General features: G+C 43.9%; 1 protein-coding gene across 3 annotated transcripts in view; it reads left to right on the top strand.

Moving 5' to 3' along the window:
* The window catches only part of LGI2 (leucine rich repeat LGI family member 2), a 54464-nt gene that overhangs the window by 16102 nt on the left and 11765 nt on the right, over positions 1–26597 (top strand). Inside the window, exons 2-4 of one of the 3 annotated variants that reach the window (XM_075259772.1) lie at positions 7638–7759; positions 12773–12844; positions 20926–20997. In XM_075259772.1, coding sequence (XP_075115873.1) covers positions 12813–12844; positions 20926–20997 — 104 coding nt within the window. In that variant the 5' untranslated portion in view covers positions 7638–7759; positions 12773–12812. Of the gene's footprint in view, positions 1–7415; positions 7760–12772; positions 12845–20925; positions 20998–26597 lie in introns of those variants that run through there. The other 2 variants (XM_075259759.1, XM_075259766.1) reach the window with 2 other exon arrangements.

The following is a 26597-nucleotide window of genomic DNA, read 5'->3' as shown; positions in this document are numbered from 1 at the left end:
ATGGAAGGCGGACACAAACGGATTACCAATGGATAGTAATCTGTTTGTGTCCATTCTTCTCTGCGTATGCTGAAAATGAAGAAGGAAAAAAAAAGGACTTATCAAAAATGAAAACAAACGGACAGGTTTTTTTTTACCGACAATAATTGCCTGCATTAGGGTTTCCATTCTTTAGGTCTGCTTGGGGACCTAAAAAATGGAAACTCAATTTGCTTAAAAAGCAGTCACCCTCGGAAACTCGCAGACCCCATAGACTATAATGGGGTTTGCCAATTCTCCACCCAGTTTCTGCCCAAAAAATGCTGAGAAAAGTCTGAACACATGTATTACCATAGCTTAAAGGAGTTGTTCCAGCTCAAGGAAACTATCTATACTGGTAGTTTATGTAAATTGAAGACTTTTCCTAAATATATTGCTTTAGAAATTCTGCTTTGTTTGCCTGCAATGTGACCTTATTCCTCCCATTGTTTACACAGCGTTGCTATAACCACAGACCTGTGAGATAGGACAAGTGATGTCACTTATTCAGTATCGGCAGTACAATCCGTTCAGTTAATTGTAGTTTGCTGATAAAGCCTGGTCTGTTATCTCTCTATGTAGACACACAGATAACACTAAGTCTGTTCTGTATAGGAATGTGCATACTATCTGATCTGCAGGGGGGAGGAGGAAAAATACAGGAAGTGAGAAGCAGATACTGCATGCAGCCTGGCTGAAACAAGGAGATGGGAGAACCCCTTTAATCCATCAAAGAAGACAGATTATGGTATGCGTTGTGTAAACATTTGAATGTGTTTTTTGACCAATCCGTTAGGTACAAGTGTGAACTTAGCCTAAGTTGCAAGATACCACAGAGTATAATAATGTTTCATGAGTAGCAAACTGTAAAAAATTTTGGAAAATTTGTAACAAACCTAGTTCATGACTAACTGGTTTGCTCATCAATATTGGTTACAGATTGCAAGTCGTGTTGCGGCATAGTTTGCACTGTATTCTCCAACACCGCACACAACTCTTGTGAACACAGTCCACACTACTGAACACTGAAACATATAACTAATATTGTCTACAATAACAAAAATGGCATCAGATCTTCATACATACGACTACATAAAATAACTCATAAAAGAGGACCCTGCATTGTTCTCAGTGGTTCTTCTCTATGGCCAGCTGTGCCTGGTGCTGCAGATCTGCCCCTGAGAAAACTTTAAGGCCTATTAAAATATTCTGCCAGTCCATAGTTAGAGGGGCTGTAGGTGCAGAGGATATCTCTGTGGAATCACAACTTGGCTTAACCCTGCGGTCAAAAAGGTGGCTGCTAGGTAGTCACTGCGGTGGATCTTTTAGTCCTGAGTAGAGATGAGCGAGTAGTGAAATATTCGAGATTCGATATTTGTTTCGAGTAGAGCCTCAATATTCAAATACTCGATCGAATATCGAATCCCATTATAGTCTATGGGAAAAAATGCTCGTCTCAGGGGAAACCACTATTCGACTAAAGGAGAGTCACCAAGTCCACGAGTAGCAGGAGGAGAGTGTTTAGGAGGAGCGCTGTGTAGTTAAAGCACATGGACCCCATTATAGTCTATGGTGTCCGTGTGCTTTAACTACACAGCGCTTGCAGTTGCGCTGATAAAAAGTAAGCTCCCTCGTAACCGCAAGCTGCCAGCTCTCCCGACTAGCAAAGACGAGCCTGCGGCAAATCAATGCTGGTTCTGCAGCAGGCTCGTCCTTGCCAGTCGGGAGAACTGACAGCTTGCTGTTACGAGGTTGCTTACTTTTTCTCATAGGAATGAATTGACCAGCGTTGATTGGCCAGTGTACAGCATTTGGCCAATCAATGCTGGTTCTGCCGGAGGCTCGTCTGTGAGGAGGCAGAGTCTAAGATCGGACCACAATGGAGACTCCTGTGGTCCGATCTTAGACTCCACCTCCTCACAGACGAGCCTCCGGCAGAACCAGCGTTGATTGGCCGAATGCTGTACACTGGCCAATCAACGCTAGTTAATGCATTCCTTTGACAAAAAAGTCAGATCCCACGTAACAGCAAGCTGCCAGATCTCCCGACTAGCAAGGACAAGCCTGCTGCACAACCAGCGTTGATTTGCCGAATGCTATACACTGTATATCATTCGGCCAATCAACGCTGGTTCTGAATCAAATATTTACTGCGAATAGCTAGTAGTATTTGATCGAGTACAAATATTTCGAATACCGTAGTATTCAATCGAATACCTACTCGATCGAATACTACTCGCTCAACTCTAGTCCTGAGTCATTCTCCTTTATCGTTCCGCAGATTTTGGCATCTATATACTTCTGAATGCAGTAAAAAATACACAATGCAGCTTGCCCGGTGGCTGAACTCCAGTTTTACATTGCTGCTTTGGCAGGAGAATAATGATGAGGATGACATTGCTGCAGGATGTGCTGCTGCTTAATCTGAAATGTCTGTATGGTGACCTGTAACTGTTACCTGCTTTTATAAAGATATACCGCAATGCTGATCTGGTAATATTGTCCTATGTAATACTGGTGTAAAAATGTTGCAACTCTCAGTATTGCAACTTTTTAAATGTCATATGTGTTAAAAAAAAACTGTTTTCTGACATGAATGACAGCTGAAATTTATGACACCTACAAGATTTCAGTATGGCCACACAGACTGTATGAGGAGGCAACAATATATATTGAGATCTGCAAAAGCATGGGGGATACATTTACTTCATAAGTACATAAATCTGCCCACAACATTGTGCACTCTTTATGGAAATTATGGTTGGAGATTCATGGCTCCGATACTACTATTCAGAATTATGGAGTCTGGGCCTCATACCTTCTCCAAGACTTGAATGCATACCTCCCAACTTTTGAAGAACCGAAAGAGGGACAAATTTAGCCCCGCCCGCTTTTGTGTTGACTCCGCCCACTCGTTAATTTTTCATGTGCCCGCACACAGTATAATTCTCCTACAGTCACCCGTAAATTATATGTCCCCCCTCTATCTCTCCCCCAGTTTCATATACACCCTTCATCTGCCCCCAGTTTCATGTCCCTCTTCCATCTCTGCCCCCAGATTCATGTCTCTCCATCTCTGCCCCCAGATTCATGTCCCCTCCATCTCTGCCCCCAGATTCATGTCCCACATCTCTGCCCCCAGATTCATGTCCCCTCCATCTCTGCCCCCAGATTCATGTCCCACATCTCTGCCCCCAGATTCATGTCCCACATCTCTGCCCCCAGATTCATGTCCCTCCATCTCTGCCCCCAGATTCATGTCCCTCCATCTCTGCCCCCAGATTCATGTCCCCTCCATCTCTGCCCCCAGATTCATGTCCCTACATCTCTGCCCCCAGATTCATGTCCCTCCATCTCTGCCCCCAGATTCATGTCCCTCCATCTCTGCCCCCAGATTCATGTCCTCTCCATCTCTGCCCCCAGATTCATGTCCCACATCTCTGCCCCCAGATTCCTGTCCCTCCATCTCTGCCCCCAGATTCATGTCCCCCATCTCTGCCCCCAGATTCATGTCCCTCCATCTCTGCCCCCAGATTCATGTCCTCTCCATCTCTGCCCCCAGATTCATGTCCCACATCTCTGCCCCCAGATTCATGTCCCTCCATCTCTGCCCCCAGATTCATGTCCCTCCATCTCTGCCCCCAAATTCATGTCCTCTCCATCTCTGCCCCCAGATTCATGTCCCCCATCTCTGCCCCCAGATTCATGTCCCCCATCTCTGCCCTCAGATTCATGTCCTCTCCATCTCTGCCCCCAGATTCATGTCCCCCATCTCTGCCCCAATGTCATGCCGTCCTCTCCTTCATCTGCCCCCAGATTCACGTTCCACCTCCACATTAAACTTACCTTCTCCTCCGCTCCCTCGCCGCTCTCTGCCCGCCTCTCTCGCTGACACATGCGGCTGAAGGAAGGAGCTGACACAGGTCAGCTCCTCGCTTCGCCGCTGCCCGCCTCTCTCCCTGACACACGCGGCTGAAGCTGCTCGCGTGCTCGCTTCGCCGCTGCGTCTCTCTCTCTCGCTGACACATGCGGCTGAAGCGAGGAGCTGACCTGTGTCAGCTCCTCGCTTCGCTGCTGCCGCCGGCTCCTGGCTTGTAGACGCGATGTACAAGCCAGGAGCCGGCAGCAGCGGTGAAGCGAGGAGCTGACACAGGTCAGCTCCTCGCTTCAGCCGCATGTGTCAGCGAGAGAGAGATGCAGCGGCGAAGCGAGCACGCGAGCAGCTTCAGCCGCGTGTGTCAGGGAGAGACGCGGGCAGCGGCGAAGCGAGAAGCTGACCTGTGTCAGCTCCTTCCTTCAGCCGCATGTGTGTTCAACTCAGATCTACATCCTCTGGACGCAGATCTGAGTTGAAATCGGGACATACCTCCCTCCAACCGGGACCGCGGGACATGTCACCCAAATCGGGACTGTCCCGCGGAAATCGGGACGGTTGGGAGGTATGTTGAATGTGCCTTTGCCTTGTATTCCTTGTTTATACACAGTATAGTAAATTCCCCTGTACTCCTTTTTGCAGTGCGCATGAGAATGGAGTACAAGCCAATGGCACATTTGTTTACTTGGAGAGGCTGGGGAATGTAAATCAAGCCAGAAGGAAGGGTTTGAAGACCAGAACTGTGTGATGCCTAAAGAGGACCTTTCACCACTTCCACCAATTCAAGTTCATAGGATTTGTTGATCGGAACCGCTCCACTGACTCCAGCACAGTTGGAATTATTTCTCCAGTCCCCACCATTCCTGAGCAACAAGCTCAGTTAGTTTGTTGCCTGAAGTGCTATTTATGTTCCGTAATGTCAGAAGGGCGGTATCAGGCAGGGGGGCGTGACTCAAAGCTCCAATCAGAGGCAGCCAGTGTCAGAGCTCATAGTCACACCCCTTGCCTGACCCCACCCTCCTGAAAGTATAGGGAATAAATAGCATATCAGGGACCAAAACTAACAGCTCAGGTGGGGGCTAGAGAAAGAATTCCTACTGGAATAATAATAATTCCCAGAAATTATTGGGGTATGCTACAACAATATTCTTTGTGGCTAGATAAAGGGTAAGCATGAGGATGGGGTTAAATTGCCCTTTAAATGCAGCTATCAATATCAGTACTTTAATTTTTTTAGCATTTTCATGCACCAATGCTGTAAAAACGAGAAGTTGCTTCTATATATGGCTCTTTTTAGTGTGATATATACATGATATGTTATATTCAGGAGGTACCAATTTTCGAGCCCAGGAGCTTCACAATTCTGCATCCCAACAAAAAGGAACCCCCATATCTTTGCTATTTATGGAATGAATGTACTTGCAAATTATTAGAAAAAACTAGCAGCGGCCTGAACAAATGGGCTGGCAAAAGATAAAATTCAGAATTTATGCTCAGATGGAGGTGTCTGGACTGGGAGATATTACAATTCATTCGGTCGGACATTGATTTTCACGGTAGATATTTATATATGGTTAATACTTTTCCCAAAAAGCATGGCTGCCTGGTTTTCTGTCACATCATAGCCATGTCACGGCCCTGTTATGACCACATTGTATAATGTGACAACATAGCACCTTGCACTAGTGTGGTCTTCTGGAAGGATTCTGCACCACCACCGCTGAAGAGTGATCTATTTTGACCAATTAGGCAGTTTTGATCAATTAGCCCTATAGTTTGTGTGTATTTTTTGGATGCCCTAGTTAACTAAACCCCACTTTTGGGCTGGGGGCCCACTCAGTGTAAACGCCATTATGAAGTACCTGTAAAGTGGATGGGATTCTGTCTAACATCATACGTCTGTAAATCACAGCAGGGCAATTATACCTATGGAATATGGAAACGCCAGTGGTTTCCCTATAGGTGTAACTGAAGCAGAAATTCCACAGGACCTTGCAGACTTCATGTGAAAACTGCTGCAGGAAAACCTTAAATGAGTTTCCACCACGGTCTTTCCTGCATCGCTTATTGGCTTCAGCCCGATACGTGAGGCCTTAGCCTTGAAGAGTTTTTACCCTGAGCAATAACCAGACTGAAGAGATAGAGACGTCTACGGCTCTGAATCCAATCTGAATTGCAATTTTTTGCGTACATTCTTAGAATTAAAATAAAAAAATATAATCGGGAATTTATTGTGCCAGTCTTAATTCATTTCTTGACAGGTACATGATGCAGCTTGGGGTGCGTCTACACCAGCAATGGACTGGTATAGATTTGTGATATAACACTTATCAGTTTTCCCGGCCCACCTAGTTTTTTGCTCCGCACCGTCCACTGTCTATAAACATGATAGTGGGGCACAGGAGGTATATTTTTAGCCACTAGAGATGAGCGAGTAGTATTCGTTCTAATATCGAATCCTATTATAGTCTATGGGAAAAAACGGGAATGTTGTTCCGGTTTCCATGGAAACCAAAGTTCGACACCTTGGATCCTCCAAGTTCCGGAAGTAGCAGGACGAGGAGCACGAGGAGGTTTTTTGCATTGAATTCAATGGATTTTTCCCGCGTGGTATTCGACTGATACGAGTATTCAATCGAATAGTCGTATTCGATCGAATACTGCTCGCTCATCTCTATTAGCCACTTTGTAGGTAGAATTAGTAAATCTGTGCCAATGTAGCAGTGGGCCCAAGGCCATCATTTATGGGGTGCAGAGGGTTCAGTTGTGCCCAAACCCTATAGCCTTAGGCTGCAATCACATGACCAAGGTGCAAAACAGCCATAAAAAAACATCAATTTTTCGTGGCCGTCTTGCACGTGAGTGGCGGTCATTTTCATCTGATTGTATGGAGGATCCATGAAAATGGACAAAAATAGAACGGTTACAATGGACCGTCAAAATAATGGTCTTGTGGATAACCCCCGTTACGTGTCACTGTCGTGCGAATATAGCTTAAGGTGGTCCATAAGTTGTCTCTTCTCAATATCAGCTGGACAGTACTATACATGATAGATTGTAATTGGGAGGCCTGGTACCGCTTAACGATATACTTCTGCTATGGTCCCTTCTGCACCCCAACAAACAGGGCCCCCTATATCTTTATGGAATTAACATACTTGCAAATTCTTAGAAAAAATAGCAGGGGCCTGAACTGTTAACTCTTCCTTTGCTGCACAACCTTAATCTGATCTTATCTCCCACAAAAAAAAAAACAAAATACCATTTGCAACGTGATCTTCTTGTCACAGTAAGATTTCCCTGGAGCAGTCCCCAGGCAGCTCTGGGTCATTGTGAGTGACAACCCTGCACTTGTTCATATAGCACACAACTCTTCAGAGCCCTTGCAAGGTCATCCCCTGTTTTGTTCTCATGTTCAAGGAAGATCGAGTCTGCTGAAACAGAGTAGGAACCTTTGCTACTTGGGGATTATTTTTAAACTCACCCGAATGGAGTCTTTAATAAATTATTCATTGGAGGGAAGGGAAAAAAACACAGGCTGCAGCTGAAGTGCTGATGTCAGGAGGCAAGTGCAGTGTAGTATGGTGCAGTCAGAATAAGGAATGCCTGCCAGCCAGCTTCTTCCCAAGCCTCTGTCCTCACTATTTCACAGTGCACACACATACACTCAGCCTGGGGGGTCAGGATGATGGCGCTTTTTATTAAGGAACCCTTGTTCATTCTTATTTTTCTTGGATGTATACAGAACACGGCTCAACTTAAGAAACCGGTGAGATGTCCGTCCACATGCAGCTGCACCAAGGAATCAGTCATTTGTGTCGGTTCTTCCTGGATCCCCAAGACCATCCCCAGCGACATCAGCTCCTTGTAAGTGGAACGTTGGCTGTAGAAGTTGTGTGGATGAGGAATGGTGTGTCCTGACCAACTGCAAGAGCTTCTCTATAGGAGAGCTCCACGGAGTAGCGGGGCCGGTGTAAGGTCTTATATCTGTGCCCTTATAGATCAGTATATTAAAGATTGCATTGGTAAAGTGATAGTCAGGAATGATGTGCATGTGCAGACCCTTCTGTATCGGTCCGGTATGTCTATAGTTAATGTATCATCCTGCTTTTCTACCCACCATGTGCTTAATAGTACTGAACGCTATATGTCTTATTGTGCTATCTGGGCTATCCTAAATATTCCCCTTAATGGGAGATCAGGATAGTCCTATAGTCAGTAAAATGTGAGACTGAATTTCTTGTGACTCTTCAACTCTCCATCATAAAAGTTTGATTCTTAGTGTCCTATGTTTTGCAGTTTATGATGCAAGTCTTCACCCTAAGCATATTGCAATGAATCTGGCCTAAAACACCCCGATTTTTCTAAGGCTCTGTTCACACTTTCGTTAAGGATGTCCATCAGCAGCTCCGTCACTTTTGACAGCAGTAATAGCACATTGTGCATCGCTATTTTGCTGTCAAAACAATCATAAACCTCGACAGAATTGTGGCGCACTTTATTATAAGCTAATAGGGAACGGTTTCCTTCTGTTGTACAATGGATCCAGCACTGTCATGTAAATGTGAACATAGTCTTAGTGCTTAGTCGCGTGTACTTGGCCGTGTACTGCCAAGTGTGCATTCGTTTTCGCGGATCCTTCATACACTTTAGAGATCAATGAAACAACCCAAGAAATGACATGTTCTATTACTTAACGGATCAGTCGCATGGGCTGTTAAAAACCGGTGGCGTGAACGGATCCATTATTTTCTATGCGGTCGTTTTCTGTCCATTAAAAATTCAGGTAGCACGTGGCCATAAAAGCCTGTTGTGTGAATAAGCTCTTTAGAAATATGTAATGACAATCACTAGTAAATATCATGACCTTAGAAAGCTGGGTTAAAACCAATATGATAGCCATTGCCGCTTCTGAAAGAGTTGTCCTTTATTTTCCATAAATTCTTGACAAGTCTGTCTGGTTATTGTTTGATCCATTATTATTTTTTGTGTCATAACTTGGCGGATTTGCCCTTACCGCACATTTACTAACACTTGATTGAGGCGATCAAGGAGAATGGCAAAAATTTTCGGGCGAGACCATGCCCAGTTAGACACACTCTCTCACCCACTTTTCGTGACTTTGACAGCAAATGTCTGGAATAAGACCCTTTTTCATAAATGCCAAGCACATAAGTCATATATAAAATGACTGCTAGCCTGGTAGGCGCCGGAGCATTGCATGGGACAAGGGGATTTATTTGCTCTTTGGGGAGTCTGAGAGGTCACCCTTTGTTCCTGGGAGCCTTCTGAATGTTCTGGGAGTGTTGGCAAGTATGAGTATTCAGCTCTTTGGTGCAACTGCAACTTCACCAAAAAGTGAAGCAGTGCCTATTAGGCTAAGGCCCCACTTTGTGGAAACACAGTTTTTTTTGTTGCAGATTTTGTTGCGGTTTTGAGCCAAAGCCAGGAGTGGATTGAGCAGAAGGTAGATGTATAAGAACTTCCTATGGATTGTCCATTCCTTGTGTAGACATTCTTGACTTTGGCTCAAAAAACTGCAACAGAATCTGCTACAAAAGAATCTGCGTTTCCGCAACGTAGGGCCTCAGCCTTAAAGGATGCACAGAACTGGGAGTTGTAGGGGCGATAAATGTTCTGAGAGATGGTTGACAACCAACAAGGGTGTAGGATTGACAGCCAAACTGAATCGGTTGTCATATACAATTTAGATAAATATGATAAATGTTGGGCACACATGGCAATTTCACGTGATCAGCTGACAATCTAAAGTTTCCCAACTTTCCCCCATGGCAGATGCGTGTGCATGTGGAGGGAGGGATTTGCATATTGCAGTTCAACATGTCTGATCCTTTGTTTTTATGTGTCCGTGCATATGGCAAATCCTGAAATATGGAAGTTACATAGTTAGATAGTAGATGAGGTTGGATAAAGACATTAGTCCATCAAGTCCAACCTATAACCCTACAATCCCTACAGTGTTGACTGAAGTTCAATGGAAACATTCAGCACCATATTCTCCACTAGTACAAATGCAAATCTGATAAAAAATAAAAGAGAGTGCTCCGTGTGCGGAACCTTCAAACATACGTATGGGTGACCCCAAAAAACCTTTATAAGCCCTTGAGTAAAGTATCCAACTTATAAGGTTGTATATGGACACTACAAATGAAACAACATGTCAAGTAGTGATGGGATGGCTTGCTCCTGGATAATCTATAGCCGTATTCATACAGTGGGCTTCAAAGGCTCGGACAAAAACACTGGGCTACACGCCTATCCCAAAGATAGCACCGACAGCCCATTTCCCACAGGTGTAAGATGGAGCAACCAACTCTTCATGGATAAAATGTCACCCATAAGAAAATTATTTCTAGTAAAATAAATATAACAATACACAAAATAAGTGCTATCACAATGCTATACTATATCTAGGACTGAGCAGCATTTACAAAAAGAAAGGCCTGACAATGTGCCAACACTGCCAGCAAGGGAACACAGCTCGCTATATGTGAAGATCCTGACTCAGCTCGCAAGTTGGCTTTATAACAAAATCTTTTCCTCTGGAAAGACACAATAAAGAACTGCAAGCACAGCCAAATAGAAAAAGGCAGATTTAACAGGGCCAGATTATAGCATGGCCAAAGGGTATCATTGCCTTAGTCTCGCTCCTCAGCATACCCTACAACATTCCAAAATCCAAAGACACTTCACCACAACAAACAGAAATGCAAGCCACGTCTTTAGTTATCTCACCCCATGAACAAGTCACAGTGCCTCCATAATAATACAGCTGGCCACAATCCACAAGACTCTTCCATTGTATACATGAGGCCTAATATGTTCTAGCATAACTCCCAGGGCCTAGCAGATAAAGAAGGGAAATCTGCAAACCCAAACGACCTGTTAGGTAGTGGGAGCCTCCACCACTTCCACAGGGTCAGGGTTGGGTGGGTGACTTATGTTGAGTTTTCACTAACTTATGGGCTTTTGTGCATGTGTCTTCTGTACAGTGCTTTGACATGCTTCATTGCATTGGGTCATTGCAACTTCTTACGTTTGGGAACTGTGTAGATATAAGACGTACTGCATCTGGCCAGGTCGAGAAAGTCTTTTCTTTTCCCTTTCAAAGTTTTCCATCGTGAGCTCTGTTCCCATCACTGTGCCCATTTATCAGAATGTTGTTGGGTTTGTGTCAGTCTTGGTTTGGAGCCCAGGCTGAAAGCTAGTGTGAACATTGGCGTATGTCTGGAGTAACAAGACCTGGACTAGAAGGAAAGCTGCTTGGTGTTGCTGTAGGACTGCAACTCCTACGTGAATGAAAGGTTGTTGTGTTCATTATGGGGTTGTCTGGGTGAATTTTTTTTATGGCCTATCCTCAGTATAGGCCGTAAATATATGATCGATATGGGGGCATCACCCAGCCCCTGGACCGATTAGCTGTACAGAGCCGAAGTGAAGGCGCAGGCCGCTAGACAATGGATGGAACTTTCTGCTTCTGGCCCCATATTGTCTACAGGTGCTGGAAAAGACTCCCTTCAGATGATCTGTTTAGGAGCTGAGTGTCGACCCCCTATCGATTTTATAAAAAAAATAAGCCCGAACAACCTCTTTAACTAGTGCTGTATCTGAGCAACTTCTGTGAAGCTTGTCTACTACACGTGCAAACTAGAGACGAATGACCAGAAAAATGGATAAGAAAACGCTGTGTTCATTATCCCTGTTGTGTGACATCACTGTGTGTATTATCCCTGTACTGTGACATCACTGTGTGTATGTTTAGATTAACAGTACTGTAAAATAACTATGTGTGTAAAGTAGACCCATGATGCTGGGCTGTAAAGTCCGCCCTTCTGACAGTGGAGGGATATTGGTGCCAAATCTAATGGCGCCAATATCTCCATCACCAGGACAAATACCGGCAAAGTGCACTAAATACTAGCGGAATATTATATTACATGGACATGAAACGTCCTTTTTAAAGTAGTCATGGTACAGTGGGGCCCCATTAAGAGATTTGCTGTGGGGCCCCATGGTTGGTCCCTGCTTGTGTGTATGTGCTAGCTTAAGATAAAATGTTGACATGGTCATCAAAGGACGCCATTCATGCTGCAGCTGGCCGGGTGTTAGGCAGGGTGTGCTGCGAAGGACATGCCTCTCAACTAATATCTCATCACTTTCTGTGATATAGAACTTTTGAGATATTATAAGTCGTTTGATCTATGGCACGTGTGGAATTGTTTATGAGCAGAGACATAACTAGAAGTTCCTTATGAAAAATCTTAAACAGAATGTAGAGCTATCACATGCCATGTATAATACGAATGTCTTCTTATGTGACAGAGGGGCTAATGGGACCCCCAGGCGCTGAGATGTATGTCAGTGATAAATGTATCAATGGCGCAGTGAATTATATTCAAGTTCGTTGTATTTTTTCGTCGTGTTGCGAGTGACTGAAAGTTTTGCCATACCCAGACATGCATGGTTTTGCAATCTTATAATAGTACAGTATATACTTTGTAGCGCTGTCACGTACATTTTGTTTGATGATACATTCTGTATTTTATTGTGGCATCAGATATGTTGATCACTGACTAGTCTGAGTGTTATAATGTAATGCAATGGGACTATGCTTCACCTCCACATTCGGATATACAGTCTAAATTCTCACCTAGCTTCATGGATACTCCCTGCCCCCATGGTTATTGCACAATTTACAGATAACCTAAACTCAACTTTTTGGCTTTTCTTTTTTACGTTAGTGAATAGCAGTATATATAGTGGTATATTTTAGTTGTACAGAGGTTTATAGTCACTTTATGTCCTTTAATATTGTACAACCAATGTGAATCTGTCTTTTGTTTCCCTTCACTTTTGTAGGAGTCTGGTCAATGGGACGTTTTCTGAGATCAAGGACAGAATGTTTTCTCATCTGCCCTCCCTACAGCTGCTGTGAGTAGTGCACGCCACACAAAACCCTGACTGTAGCCCCTTTCATTGCTGTTGGTACAGGGTATCATTGCCATTCTGAACACATCGCTGCTAACAGAGTTACAGAAAGCCCTGATGTGCTTTATTCAGGATACCAAACATCCAGAAGATGTAACCGAAGCTCTGCAGTAGTTCTTGTACTTCTACATACATGCATAGTATTAGTATATATTATATACAGTGCATATATTATTAGTATATAGTATTGATCAGGAAGGGTTAAAATAGCTGCAGATCACTTGCATTAAACCACAATGATGGCCTTAAAGATGCACAGAGTGAAAACTCTCCGACTCAAACATAGAAGTCAATGAGTGTGTAAAAAAAAAAAATCAGATGCCACGTGGGATACAAAACGGTTAAAAAAATATGATGGAGAATTGGACATGGTCGTGAGAACAGACACTAAGGTCACACTACCCTTGTCCATCGCTGTCACCCATCATACATTAACTGTAGCAGAGTGACATACACAGACTAAGCCCCCCTTGTGTCCGATCCCACTGACACTAATGTAAACAATATGACGGATCCCATCTTCCGTTATGTTTGTTTGCTTTCATAATGGAAGAAAAAGTTCTGCACGCGTGACTTTTTCTTCCATCAGAAAAGTAAAAATCTTGACAAAATAAAACTTCTATCATGTTTTTTATATTGGATAAATGCAGATGGACAGAGGTGATGGATAGCGTTACCCATCCTAAGTCAGAAGTAACATGAGATCTGTGATCAGTATCTGATAATTCTGTTTCTCTTACATAGGCTCATTTCACATCTGCATGAGATCTCCGTTAGTCTCTCCGCATTTTTCACCCTTTACGGGTGCAATCCGAACAGAAACCAGCGCGGCCCCCATTATAGTCTACGGGGTTTGCGGGTTTCCTAAAGTAACCACTTTTTTATGCAGATTAAGTTTCCAAAACTTGTGTGCAGGTGTGAACTGGGCCTCCCAGAGACATTGCTGTTCTTCTATTAGCTTAGGAAATACAGCCAAATGTGCACATCTAAGGGGACTTACAATAAAGGGAGTTGGTTTACACCATGTCTTGCTATCCAAAAACTGGTTTGCTCATTGTTGGAATTCCTCGTCTGGTTCTCTAGCAAATCCTTCATTGATGTGTCAGTTTATCTGGCGGATCAAAACAAAGCATTAGTAATAAGCTGAGCAGGGGCGTACACAAGGAGGTGGTTACATGGTTAAAATTGCCCCCTTGCTTCTTGCCATTCCTGTCAGACCACAGATCTCCTGATCTCCAAAATTATGTTAATAGAGCCCCACATATGCGTGAATAGCCTTTAAAAAGGCTATTCAGGCACCGTAAAAGTTATATTAAACCCCCGTCCCGTTTTTAAATAAAAGCATTAAAACATATATGCTAATCTTACCGAACATGCAGCATGGGCGGGGATGCACGAAGCGACGTCAGCTTCGGGCATGCCTGCCTCTTCTGTCTTCTTGTAGTGACACCCTCTGGTTCCATGTCTTCTTCCGGCTTCTTCTCTTCAAATCTCGCGCTTCCCTCCGGAGTTCTACTGCGCAGGCTCACTCCAATAAAGATTTCTTCCAAAAAAAAATCAATGCAGAGTTTTGCAGCAGCAGCAGCAGAAGCCTGCTGATACTTACCATGATATGTACACCCTGTGAAATGAAACTCACTTCACTTCCGAGTGTACGGGGAGCGGGGAAATAAGCTACTGAGCATACTGTGCATGCTCAGTTCCCATAGAAGTACGCGAGAGTACTGCGCATGCGCAGTACACTCGCAAACTGCCATTAAGTAAAATGGCGAGTGAGCCTGCGCAGTAGCGCTCCGGAGGGAAGCGCTACTACGCAGGCGCAAGATTTGAAGAGAAGAAGCCGGAATAAGACACGGAACCAGAGGGCGTCACTGAAAGACAGAAGAGGCAGGCGTGCCCAAAGCTGACGTCGCATCGTGCATCCCCGCTCATGGTGCACGTTCGGTAAGATTAGCATATATGTTTAATGCTTTTATTTAAAAATGGGACGGGGTTTAATATAACATTTACGGTGCCTGAATAGCCTTTTTAAAGGCTATTCACGCATATGTGGGGCACTATTAGCATAATTTTGCTGATAGAGCCCCTTTAAAGCGCTGTCATCTGCAGAAAAGCAGGACATAGCAGGAAGATAAATGCTATGTACACTCAGCGTCTACTGCTTCCTCAACTCCTATAAGGAGCATCCAGATTCAACTATGTATGGAGAGAAACATACATGCTTGGCCACCTTTTCACTCACAATGGCTGCAAGATCAGGGACCCTCGTTCTCAATATAGGTGGGAGTCCCATGTGTAGAACACACATCTATCCCAGACGGAAACAACCCATTAATCAGGGGCATAACTTGAGGGGGTGCAGAGGGTGCAGTCGCACCTGGACCCAGGAGCCTTAGGGGGCCCATAAGCACTGGCATCAGTATTGAGATTGCAGTTTCCATCTGGCCCATAAGCCAAGGAGACCCATAGATTGCCCTAACCACACTGAGGCTGATTACACTCCTGAGCCCCCATAACCATCACTATCAAGAATTCTCTGCAGGGTGAGGTAGGGGGCTCCAGACAAAAGATTGCACCGGGGCCCACAAGACTTTAGTTACGCCACTGCCGTTAATGTTACAACTGTGTTATGGGAACCTAGGAATTTGGAGCCCTGTGATAGAAAAAAACAAAGTGACCCAATAACAGGGTTTAAGCGTTCTTATTTTGCAATTTTTTCTACACCAGCCTTAAACTTTTGCACAATACTGTGTATAAGGAACATATAGCTACTTGCTAATAACCAGCACGGCTCCTCTCTTATGAATCACAAGCAGCAGATATGAGATGTTCCCTGTATACTGTGGTATTTGTGCTGTAATTATTTCTCTAGAACCTTGCTAACCCTAATTCCACCTTTTTAATGGTTTTTCTCACATTGTTAATATATGGAAGAGGTTTTTTCAGATGTGGCATTTGCAGGAATGAGCGGTTAACATTTCCTATCCTTCTTTCCATGGTAAGAGAGAAGCAGCAGAGTATTATACCCGGACTAGACTTCATTAATCACCGCTAAGCGTCCGCGTGCGATAAATGCGTTCTTCATGATAAGTACATAGCTGGGAATTAGAATAAATTAGGGGCCAAAGAATTACAATTTTTTTATATTCACAGCTATTTCATATCCATCAGAATCTTAAAGGAGTGCTAAGCTTATCGCAGAAATCTTGTTACAGTGAACCGTATAAAAGCAGCTGCTAATACTATTCACTCATAAGTATGCACATTTTAAGGCGGTGCTCAGAATTGGAGGCCTGTGAGATAAAGTAGTGATCATGGGGAGAGATATTTTTCTGAGCTTCCAGTCGATAATCCTATTCATTGCATGGATTATGGATAGCTACAGAGTAAATGAACATAGGCTTGAATATAAAATTAGATGTCGTGTATGGCATGGGAAACTAACATATGTATTTCTTACAGCGTTTGACATGGTTTGGTTTTGAAATGGTTAAAGGGGAGCTTTCACCACCTCCACCAACTTCAACACTTTGCATACTTCAATTCACACCGATTCCAGCACAGTTGGATTTTTTTCTCTAGCCCCCACCATTCCTGAGCAATCAATGCTGTTAGATTAACCACCCAATGTGCTAATAAGGCTCTATATTGTCAAATGGGAGGTCGTGGGGTGGAGCAAATAGAATGTGACCTCCCACCTGACAGTAGAAAGTCTAAATACCATATTGGGTGCTGAAAGGCCAATGTGTACCTGGTGAACAACTGGCCTGGAGTATGGACATACCATGAATGTTAATCTCTATTACTTCTTGCATTGTAACTTTTCTCTCCTTGAACCAGCTGTTTCATATAAGCTGCGTTATAGCAGTAGTGGTTGCAGAGACTGGAGTGAAAACCAGGTTCTTAAGGTGCCCATGCATGTTACACTTGGCCAAAACTACCCATTTTAGCAGGACCAGTCTATCTTATGTGCATGATGGTGTGCTGAATCTACAGACATACGATTTTGGGAAAAAGAAGGATTAGACATGCTGTAATTCAACTTGCCTGATCAATGAAGATTAGCTGTTACAGCTGTTTCTTGTAGTTATTATTTCCATTGAGAACACTTGGCCTATGGGGAAATCAGGAGCAAAAACTGTCAGCTAAACATGTGTAGCTTGGAGGTGTATGATCACCACCCCTGTCTCTTAAAGGGGTTGTCCAGGATATACACTTTTGAGCAAGGAGGCTGGGGAAGGTGTAAAAAAACAAAAAAAACAAATAACCCCCCAAATCTCATACTTAACTGTCTCCAGTTCTCCGATGTCCCGCACCGCAGTCCGATCCTACTGCGCCTCGGTGCTTCTTCTGGTGGAAATCCTCACTCACTTAACTGCTCAGGTCAATCAGCAGCCTATGGAAAGGAACCGGGACATCTCTCTCTCTGTCCTTTCCTTAGTCTACTGAGGCCAATCACATAAAGTGGGGACTTCCGCCAGCAGAAGACCCCAGGACTGTGGTGGGAAACACCAAAGAACAGAGACACTGGAGCACCGGGGATAGATGAGTATGGTTGGGGGTTTTTTTGTTGTTTTTTTTACCCCTTGCCCGGCCTCCTGGCTCTGTATATCCTGGAGATCACCTTTGATAGAGTATTGATGATATAATGTGGGAATTTACTATAACATGTACACCAGAAAACTATATACATGTATACTAGAGCCTCTTAATCTGTAAGTCTAGAGAATGCCACTCTTTATAAATTCATGTACATACAGATCATCCGTATCATATGGGGCTATAAAACCCCTTTAATTAGGCTGGTGGGCCTCAGTATAGCTGTTCTGGAATGTCTCAGGATCGAAGACATACGTACCATAAAGACACATCTATTGTAAGGTCCCTAAGAAGTCAACGGTCCACATTATCTCTATTTCCCGTTCCTATGAGGTGTATGAACTTGTCCAGGGTTTTTCCTCTCCAAAATATTGTTTCTCAGAATTGTCATTTGGTGTGGCCTTACCCAGACCAACAAGGTTGGATTTGTGCTATGTTGCTCTATGCTACCCTGACCAGGAAGGCTACATTATGTCTTCAGGTGAGAGGAAGAGTCTTAGGGAGGGTTCACACGGTGTAACGTGCCACGTGATGTGGCACGTCTACGCCACGGGAGCCTTTGCGGGCCGTACACGCTCCCATTGATTTCAATGGGAGCGGGGATCGTATGCGCCGTGCTAGTTTGCGCAAAATCACGGCCGCAAACTAGCGCGGCGCATACTATCCCCACTCCCTTTAAATCAATGGGAGCGTGTACGGCCCGCAAAGGCTCCCGCGGCGTAGACGTGCCACATCACGCGGCACGTTACACCGTGTGAACCCTGCCTAACATCTAAAAAGACATTTTATAAAAAATGCTGTTCAATGGTGTAGAATCCAGTAATAGAGAAATCAATGGGAAAAAGAATAACATAATAAAAAATGTTTCTTACAAGTCTATTCTAAAAGTGTCCTCTGCATAAGAAATGTATGCCTGGTTTTATTTTCTCATTTGCTTTAAAGCAGCTACGACTATTGCATGAACTGATTTAGCTTCTTGTATATTTATTATTGCTATTATTTTATTACCCTTTTTGTTTGCTTTGTTTCCATATTTATTTTAATAACCTCCAAGGACTCAAATAAGAGCTGATAAGGATCACCATACAACCTCAAAACACCCTACTATGGCCCTTTAAATTCATGCATTTACAACAGACATGGCAAGAAATAGCCAAAGGACTAAATTTCACATGAATCTATTAAGGTTAGCAGCTATGTTACTGGAAAGCAGAGTGGCCGAGGGAAGCCATGACAAAGATAGTAGTTACATATAGATGTAAGCCTAAATCTGAACCAGTAGCCTGTTCCGGCAATAAGAGTATGTTCACATGGTGGAAAATGAAGTGGAATTCCTCTTCTTTTTTCCCCGCGGTCTAGCTGCGACGGGATGCAGTGTATCGGCACTCCATCGCAGCATCCCGCTCCTGATTAGGCCCGGACGAATGGGCCTAATCAGGAGGAAGTCTTGGGCTGCGTACCCTGCAACTGATGCAGCCGTGGAATCCGCAACTGGATCTAGCAGGGTGTTTCTTCCCCTCTCCCCCCAGTCCTGCTGTGATCTCTGCCTCCCATTGAAAACAATGGGAGGCAGATTCCAGGAGGAACCTTCTCCAGATTTTGGGACGAAATCCGCCCCCAAATCCATGGCAAATTCCTCCGTGTGAACACAGCCTAACACTGCAGCTAGGTAAGTGTCGGAAGGTTGCACAATGTGGTAACCAAAAACTCCTTTCCAAAAGAGCTTGGTTCCTCCAGTATTAGTAAAAGGGGGTGTCCAGGATTTGGAGCACACTCTGGGGTCCCGGTCCCCTACATGTTTGATGCATCATCATAAAAGGACAAGTAAATAAACTTCAGCAGGGGCTGCCGGTGTGACAGCGCTGGGACAGTGGGGAACTGAACAAGTGAATATTGTAGTTTTTTCAGTTTACTAGTTATCCTGCACTTAGTGATATTTTATTAATTCCAAAAAACCCATTTAAAAAAATATAGCAGAAGTCTTGTATTACTTCCTTCCTTCTGATAGAGATACAAAGCTCTATAAATAGTGAATGAAGGAGAATAACTTGAATATGTCATTGAAACTTTTTATTACATGCTGCCTAGAGACAAGCTGGCTTACAAAGTCCTGAGATCACAGCAGCATCAGCACTGATTTGGCAGTCTTGCTTTCACTCACTCTCTCTGCGGCTTGCGGAGAAGAGAAGGTGACTAAGGCTGGGTTCACACTACCGCTGCTGTCCACCCTCGAGTTTCCGTCGTAAACCCCGGAGAAACTGGACAGGGACGGCTTGCCTGCGGTCAGCTTTAGAGTCAGTTCACATGTGAACCGTCCGCGCGGGTTTTGACACAGAGAGAGATGCGGCTCACCGCGTCTCTCTCTGGTCAAAACCCACCTGCCGCGACCATCGCGGTCGCGGATTTCCCCTCCTATGTCAGCTCAAATGAATGAGCCGACATAGGAGGGTGTTGCCGCTAGACGGAAGCCGCGGCCCAGTGCGCCGCGGCTTCTGCCTGAAGAAAGGGCATGTCGCTTCTTTTCTCCACTAGCAGCAGCTCGCCGGTAGTGGAAAAAAGAAGCCCGGCGGTCTGCATAGACCACCATTGTAAGGGGCGGATTTTGAAGCGAAATCCTCTGTCAAAATCCGCCTTTTTGCCCACATGTGAACTAACCCTTAAAATCCATTCATCTGAATGGGTTTTTAAAGGTGACCGCCGATGCCAGTATGCGGCCTCTCCACCTGGAAACCATTTTTTTTTTGCATGGACACAAAGTCCTACATGCAGGGTTTTGTGCCTGTGAAAAAAAAAGGCAGAGAGGCCGCATACTGGCACCGGTGGTTAGCTTTAAAAACTCATTCAAATGAATGGGGTGTAAAGCTGACCGCCGGCAAGCCGTCCCCTGTCGTTTCCCCAGGGCAGACAGCGGCAGTAGTGTGAACCCAGCCTTAGCTTTGAAGAGAAGGTTTCATAATTGTACTGTATATTCAATGTAAGAGCACTATAAGATTTTTTTAAGCATCCCAAATGTTGCCCCCAGCCCAGGATCATTTCAGGTGTAAATTCTCTTTAATTGTGCTAAGTCACTTTTACAAGCATAATAATCTCTAGTCGTAACATATATATAATATACATAAAGTGCTCACCAATACATTTTTGCAATTCTATAAAATCCTAGTAAGCAAAACTCTACTCAAGGTTTTCTTAGCATCACATCTAAAATGCAGAGTGCCCTGTTACATCAGGAAGGTGCAGTCATGGAGGTTTCAGCTAAAAGCATTAGTGTAATGTGTCCCTGTGAAGCCAGTGCAGGTTGACTCAGCAGCGATAGGCAGAATATTGCACTTCTCAGTGCTTTGCTGCAGCAGTCAATAAATTCTGCTTGACTAATTCTGAGCACCATAAAGTCTGGTTCGCTTCTAACCTGCTGTCTTCATTTTCAGCTTGCTGAATTCTAACTCATTTACTGTCATTCGAGACGATGCCTTTTCTGGTCTCTTTCACCTCGAATACCTGTAAGTGCTTCACTTAATGTCATATTTTTGATTCTGTTCTTTTCATCCTTTGGCATGTGCAATTGTTTGAATAAGTAATATGGCTATGCATATGAATTTATTACCTACCTAAATGCGCTGCAAACACAACTTCCTTTTTTGTTGATAATTCCTATATGAAGCTCAATTTTTGTTTTGTTTTTTTGACTTGACATTAAATACCGCCCCCCTGTCACTCCCTGCTCATCTACATGCAGCAGATTGCCCAGGTGCTGTCATTCGCTAACATTCAGAGCCAAGGGTTTTTTTGCATGGAAATGATGAGGTTGAGGTTGCACCATACTTATCATTTGCAGATTTTTTGCCAATCTTATCACAGATAGGGTTGGTTGCTTGTCATGTGATAGACCAAAAAGCTGCATATGCAAAGTAGCACAAGGACACCTCACTACAGGACGTATACAAGCAAAAAAATGTGGGCCTCTAATCTCCTCTATATTGTAAACATGACCATGCTGTGACTTCCTGCTGGGAGAGAGGGAGAGAGCTACCTTATTTACAGTATGTAACTAAATCGGCTAACAAGACTGATGGAGAGACAACATACTGTGATGAAGCAATAAAAGAAAAGGGTGAATTCTACAAACAGGTGATTATTGGTTTTATACAAAAGATTTTGTTTTATGGTTTCTTTACAATGCTATAAAGGGACTTGTCATCAAGTACTTTACTGTAATTTCTCACTGCATTTTGCTCTCCTTTGGGTAAGGGGCTGAGACCGAAAACAAGTACTCAACTAAAGTGTCACCAGAAATGTTCCATCTTAGACAACGGAAAACCGATTTGAAGGAAAATGCTTCCCTTCTTTTCTGTCTGCGTACCCTGGCATGAGCAAATGTCTATCAATGAATAGTTCTGTTGTGCTGTTTTTTTGTTCTATTTTACTTTTGCCATGCAAAATGTAATTCCTTAAAATTACTCTTTAACCAGTCTCTGAAAAGTATGAAAAGATAAGAATGACACCCAAAAGCTGACAGTCATATATTAAGGGGTTTGTCCAGGGACTTCTATGTTACTTAGTTTACCTGGCATTTTTTTCTTGCTGGGCCTAAGTGTATAGTAAAGGCTGCTGGTGCCAATCATGGGACCTGGGGTAGGAGCCAACTCCAAATCCTAGGTCTAGCATGAGAAAAATGACGGATAAAGGAAGTAAAATAGAAGTCCTTGGACAACCCCTTTAAATAGACTAGCCAGTATTACTCCAATTAAGAACTAATTGTTAAAATCTAAGTTAATTTTAGAATATTATCTCTGATCCTCTGCTATGTAGGACCATTTTACTTGCCCTTTCCCCCGCCCAAAATAAAACAATTTCAGGCTGGGGCCCCACGCACTGGTTTTACATTCCCTGCACAGTGGATGGGATTATGGATAGTCCCATTCACACATTGCAAAAAATAATCTGTAGAATCTGTTATATAGGTGCTTGACTTGTTACAGTGCAGTTATCAAAACTGTGTCTTGTAATGGGCGCCTTTGTGATGAATACATTTTTATCAACTAGAAAGGAACAGTGAACTGAAGTGATAGTAGGCTTGCAGGACTATGAGAAGCTCCCATGTGTTCACAGTCTCCTCTGTATTGCTGAAAACTATAGGATTACATTATTTTCTATCAAATCCCTCCTAAAAGCTCTGAGAACATTCCCCCAACCATGCCCATCCTCCTTGTTCATCTGTATGTCCCTTCAGTGTTGCTGAAGATATCCTCTTGTAATGGATCAAGAGAGCAGTGATATAGTAGGTGAGACATTACAATTAGAGATGAGCGAACACTGTTCGGATCAGCCGATCCGAACAGCACGCACCCATAGAAATGAATGGAAGCACCTGTGACGCTGACTTTGCCGGCGGCCGGCGTCACAGGTGCTTCCATTCATTTCTATGGGTGCATGCCGTTTGGATCGGCTGATCCGAACAGTGTTCGCTCATCTCTAATTACAATGTGGCAATTTTTCAACACCAGCCGGTGCATTTCAAAGAGCTATACATGGATTGCTGCATATCGCAACACAAATCCTAGGTGGTGCTCACTGTTAGAAATTCCTTATAGATTCAAAAATGCAAAAATATGTAAAGGAACAGGGCACTCACCCATCAACGGATATAAAACTCTACAAACTTTATTTCATCTTCTTAAAAAATACAGCACTCAGGCACGGGAATGAAGTATGATGGCACAAAATATAAACGAAGCGACGATCGTTTCATGCATGTTGCATTTCATCAGGCTGCATTTCATCAAGTTTGTTGAGTTTTATATCCGTTGGTGGGTGAGTGCCCTGTTCCTTTACGTATTTTTGCATTACAATGATTAGCTATTGAGTTATAAAACTCTGATGACTTACACTGTCTATAATATCTGTGCGTGCTGTATGCAGAACCTCCTGTGTATTACTACCGGCTTCTGATATCTGTGGGTGAGATGCAGCTCCACACTGCTCTGCCCTTCCTCCTGCTTGTCACAGCTGACAGAGAGAAACCTATCACAAGCAAGAAGCATGGTAACCATACTGAAGCTGCATTACAAACACTGCAGTGTGAATAAGAGACCTGTCACTTACTGGTGTTAAAATGTATAAAGGTGCTTTATGACATAAGACAAAGTTAAGAATTAAGAAGTTAATGTATTAGCTCAGATAGTGGATACTTTGGCTACTACCTGTTGGCAGTAGGACGTAGTGATGACACGGTGATGGTACGGGGGCACTGAGGGAGTATTAAACAATGTGGAGGCACTAGGGGACACTGTGGTTGACAGGAGGAATTGTTGGGGGCCCCAAGAGGTGATATAACTTTCCATTAAATGAGCGTGACCTGAAAAATTTTGCAGGAAGGAGGTGACAAGAATGCAGTTTGTGATAGAATTACTGTCACAAACAGTCATTCTGTCACAAATTTATTAATAGAAACTTTGTAATTTTATTAAAGAAAATTTTTACTTTACTTATTTCTGTACCCCTGCACCCGCTCTCTGTATTCACTAATCCTGACTATACACTGAAGTTCTTACATCGACAAATCAGTTTACAGTGAAGTCTATGGAAAGGGGAAGAGAAGGAAGACTGCTGTACGAATTCGAATGAAGACAAGGAGATAAGAAGACCTCTCTACAACCACAACAGCAGTGGCGTAACTAGGAATGGCGGGGCCCCGTGGCGAACTTTTCACATGGCCCCCCCCCATCCCAACTGACGCCGAAGACCTCGACCGACCCCCTCCTCTGCACTCTATTATGTCCATTAGTAAGCACTGCACACAGTATTATGTCCCTTACTGGAACTTGCACACAGTTTTATGTTCCATAGTGACCCCTGCACACAGTATTATCTCCCATAGTGACCCCTGCACACAGTATTATGTCCCATAGTGGCCTCTGCACACAGTATTAACCCCAATAGTGACTCCTGCACACAGTATTATCCCTGATAGTGGCCCCTGCACACAGTATTATCCCCCATAGTGGCCCCTGCACACAGTATTAACCCCAATGGTGGCCCCTGCACACAGTATTAACCCCAATAGTGGCCCCTGCACACAGTATTAACCCCAATAGTGGCCCCTGCACACAGTATTAACCCCCATAGTGGCCCCTGCACACACTATTATGTCCCTCTGTGGACCCCCATAAACAATTATTATACTCTGGGGTCTTTTCAGACCCCAGAGTATAATAATCGGAGACCCGGGGAAAAAAAACACTGTTGCTTACCTGTCCCCGTCTCCTATGCTGTCGACTGCCGCTCACGTCCTTCTTTAATGACGTCGGCCGTCACATGACCCGGGAAGCATGCTGGGTTCATGTGACGTCAGACAAAGTAGGACGGAGACCTGGCAGGATCAAGGAGAGGTAAATAACTGTTTTTTATGTTTCTTACCTCTCCGGTCCGCCAATCATTATACTCGGGGGTCTGCAAAGACCCCCCGAGAATAATGATAGTATTTGTGGGGCCCGCGGTGTCACTTGCCGATCCCGGCCCAGCCAGGATTGGCAAGTGAATAGGGGCCCATAACGGCCTATTTAAAAAAAAAAAAACGCAGCGGTAGTGGCTGTCACCGGGCCCCCTAATGGCCCGGGCCCTGTGGCAGCCGCCTCCGCTGCCTCTACGGTAGTTACGCCCCTGCACAACAGAGATAGATAACAATTTACTTGATATTCCAGAAATAGATGAATGGATGGATAGTGAGATAGGCTGTTATCTCTATCCTTCAGTAGGTAGTATTTGTCTTCCTACACTTCATTCCATAGACTTCTACTGCCTACTGTAGGGCATTTTTCTTTCATAAAATATATTAGAAAGATTTTCAGCTGTATTGCTCATTCATAAAATGGAAAATAAAATAAAATACTAGTACTGATGTGTAAACCTTGTGAGACTCAACTCCTGAACATTCGCAAGGTTCACTTACAAGTTTGGTCTGATACAGAAGTGCTATTATTATACTGTAAGGTGTCTTCAGACAGCTCATGCTGACCTTTCCACACCTCTTCGGGGCTTTGCCATGGCATCTGGTCTTCTTTTCTAGTGTCTTCTTGCCTCATGAAGTCAATGCACCAAGTGATGTCAACCCACATGGCTGTTGAGGCCTAATCACAGGTCTCAGCAGTGACCCAGGGCCACTGAGCCCCCGACAGGTGAGGAAAGGTGAGTATGAGCTGAATTTATAGGGGGATTCCAGTAAAGAAAATCTAACTTTCATGGTGATTTGTATTTAAGTGGCTGTACACATTAGATGGGTTGTCCAGTTTAGAAAAGCCATTCAATATATTCCAGTAGGGATTTTTCAATTTAAGAACTTTTCAAGAATAGTTTTCTTTCAGGTTCGGGACCAAGATTTGTTTCAGGTCAAACAAGTTCAATACAAACCACACATTAAATTGCCTTAAAGAAGACCTTTCATGTCCTCCTGCACATGCGGTTTTATAGACCGCTAGAAATCTGGCAGTACGCTGAATTCAGCACATTGTCTGCTTTCCTGTTATGTGTCCCCGAGCTGGAGATAGCCCTGTACTGTCAGAGGGGTGTTCCTTACCACCCAGCGATGACGCTGAACTGTGAGGAACGCCTCTCCTCATACAAGTGTATGGACGAGTACTGTCAGGGGGGCGTTCCTCACAGCCCAGCTTGACTGTCAGGAACGCCCTTCTAACGGTAGGTAGAGATCGGTGCCGAAACTAACAGCATTGATATCTCCAGCCCAGGAGCACATAACGGGAAACCTGACAGTACGCCGAATTCAGTGCACTGTTGGCTTTCTAGTGGTATATAAAACCGCATGTGCAGGAAGACATGAAAGGTCCTCTTTTAAAACATAGTGCAGAAAACTCTTAGGGATCTATGGAATCTATGGAATCTATCTATCCTATCTATTCTAACTCTCTAAGGCAAACACAGCTGAAATGATATCAAAATGTAAGTGACATTATTATACTCTGGGGTCTCTTCAGACCACAGGGCATAGTAGGTGGAGGCCCAGGAGAGATGTAAATATATATATATATATATATATATATATATATATAGTGCTCTCCTTTAATGTCATGTGCCCCACTGACCATGT

Source organism: Leptodactylus fuscus, chromosome 1 (genome assembly GCF_031893055.1).
Source record: "Leptodactylus fuscus isolate aLepFus1 chromosome 1, aLepFus1.hap2, whole genome shotgun sequence".
Classification (NCBI taxonomy): domain Eukaryota; kingdom Metazoa; phylum Chordata; class Amphibia; order Anura; family Leptodactylidae; genus Leptodactylus; species Leptodactylus fuscus.
This window is presented reverse-complemented; position numbering and strand designations above follow the sequence as displayed.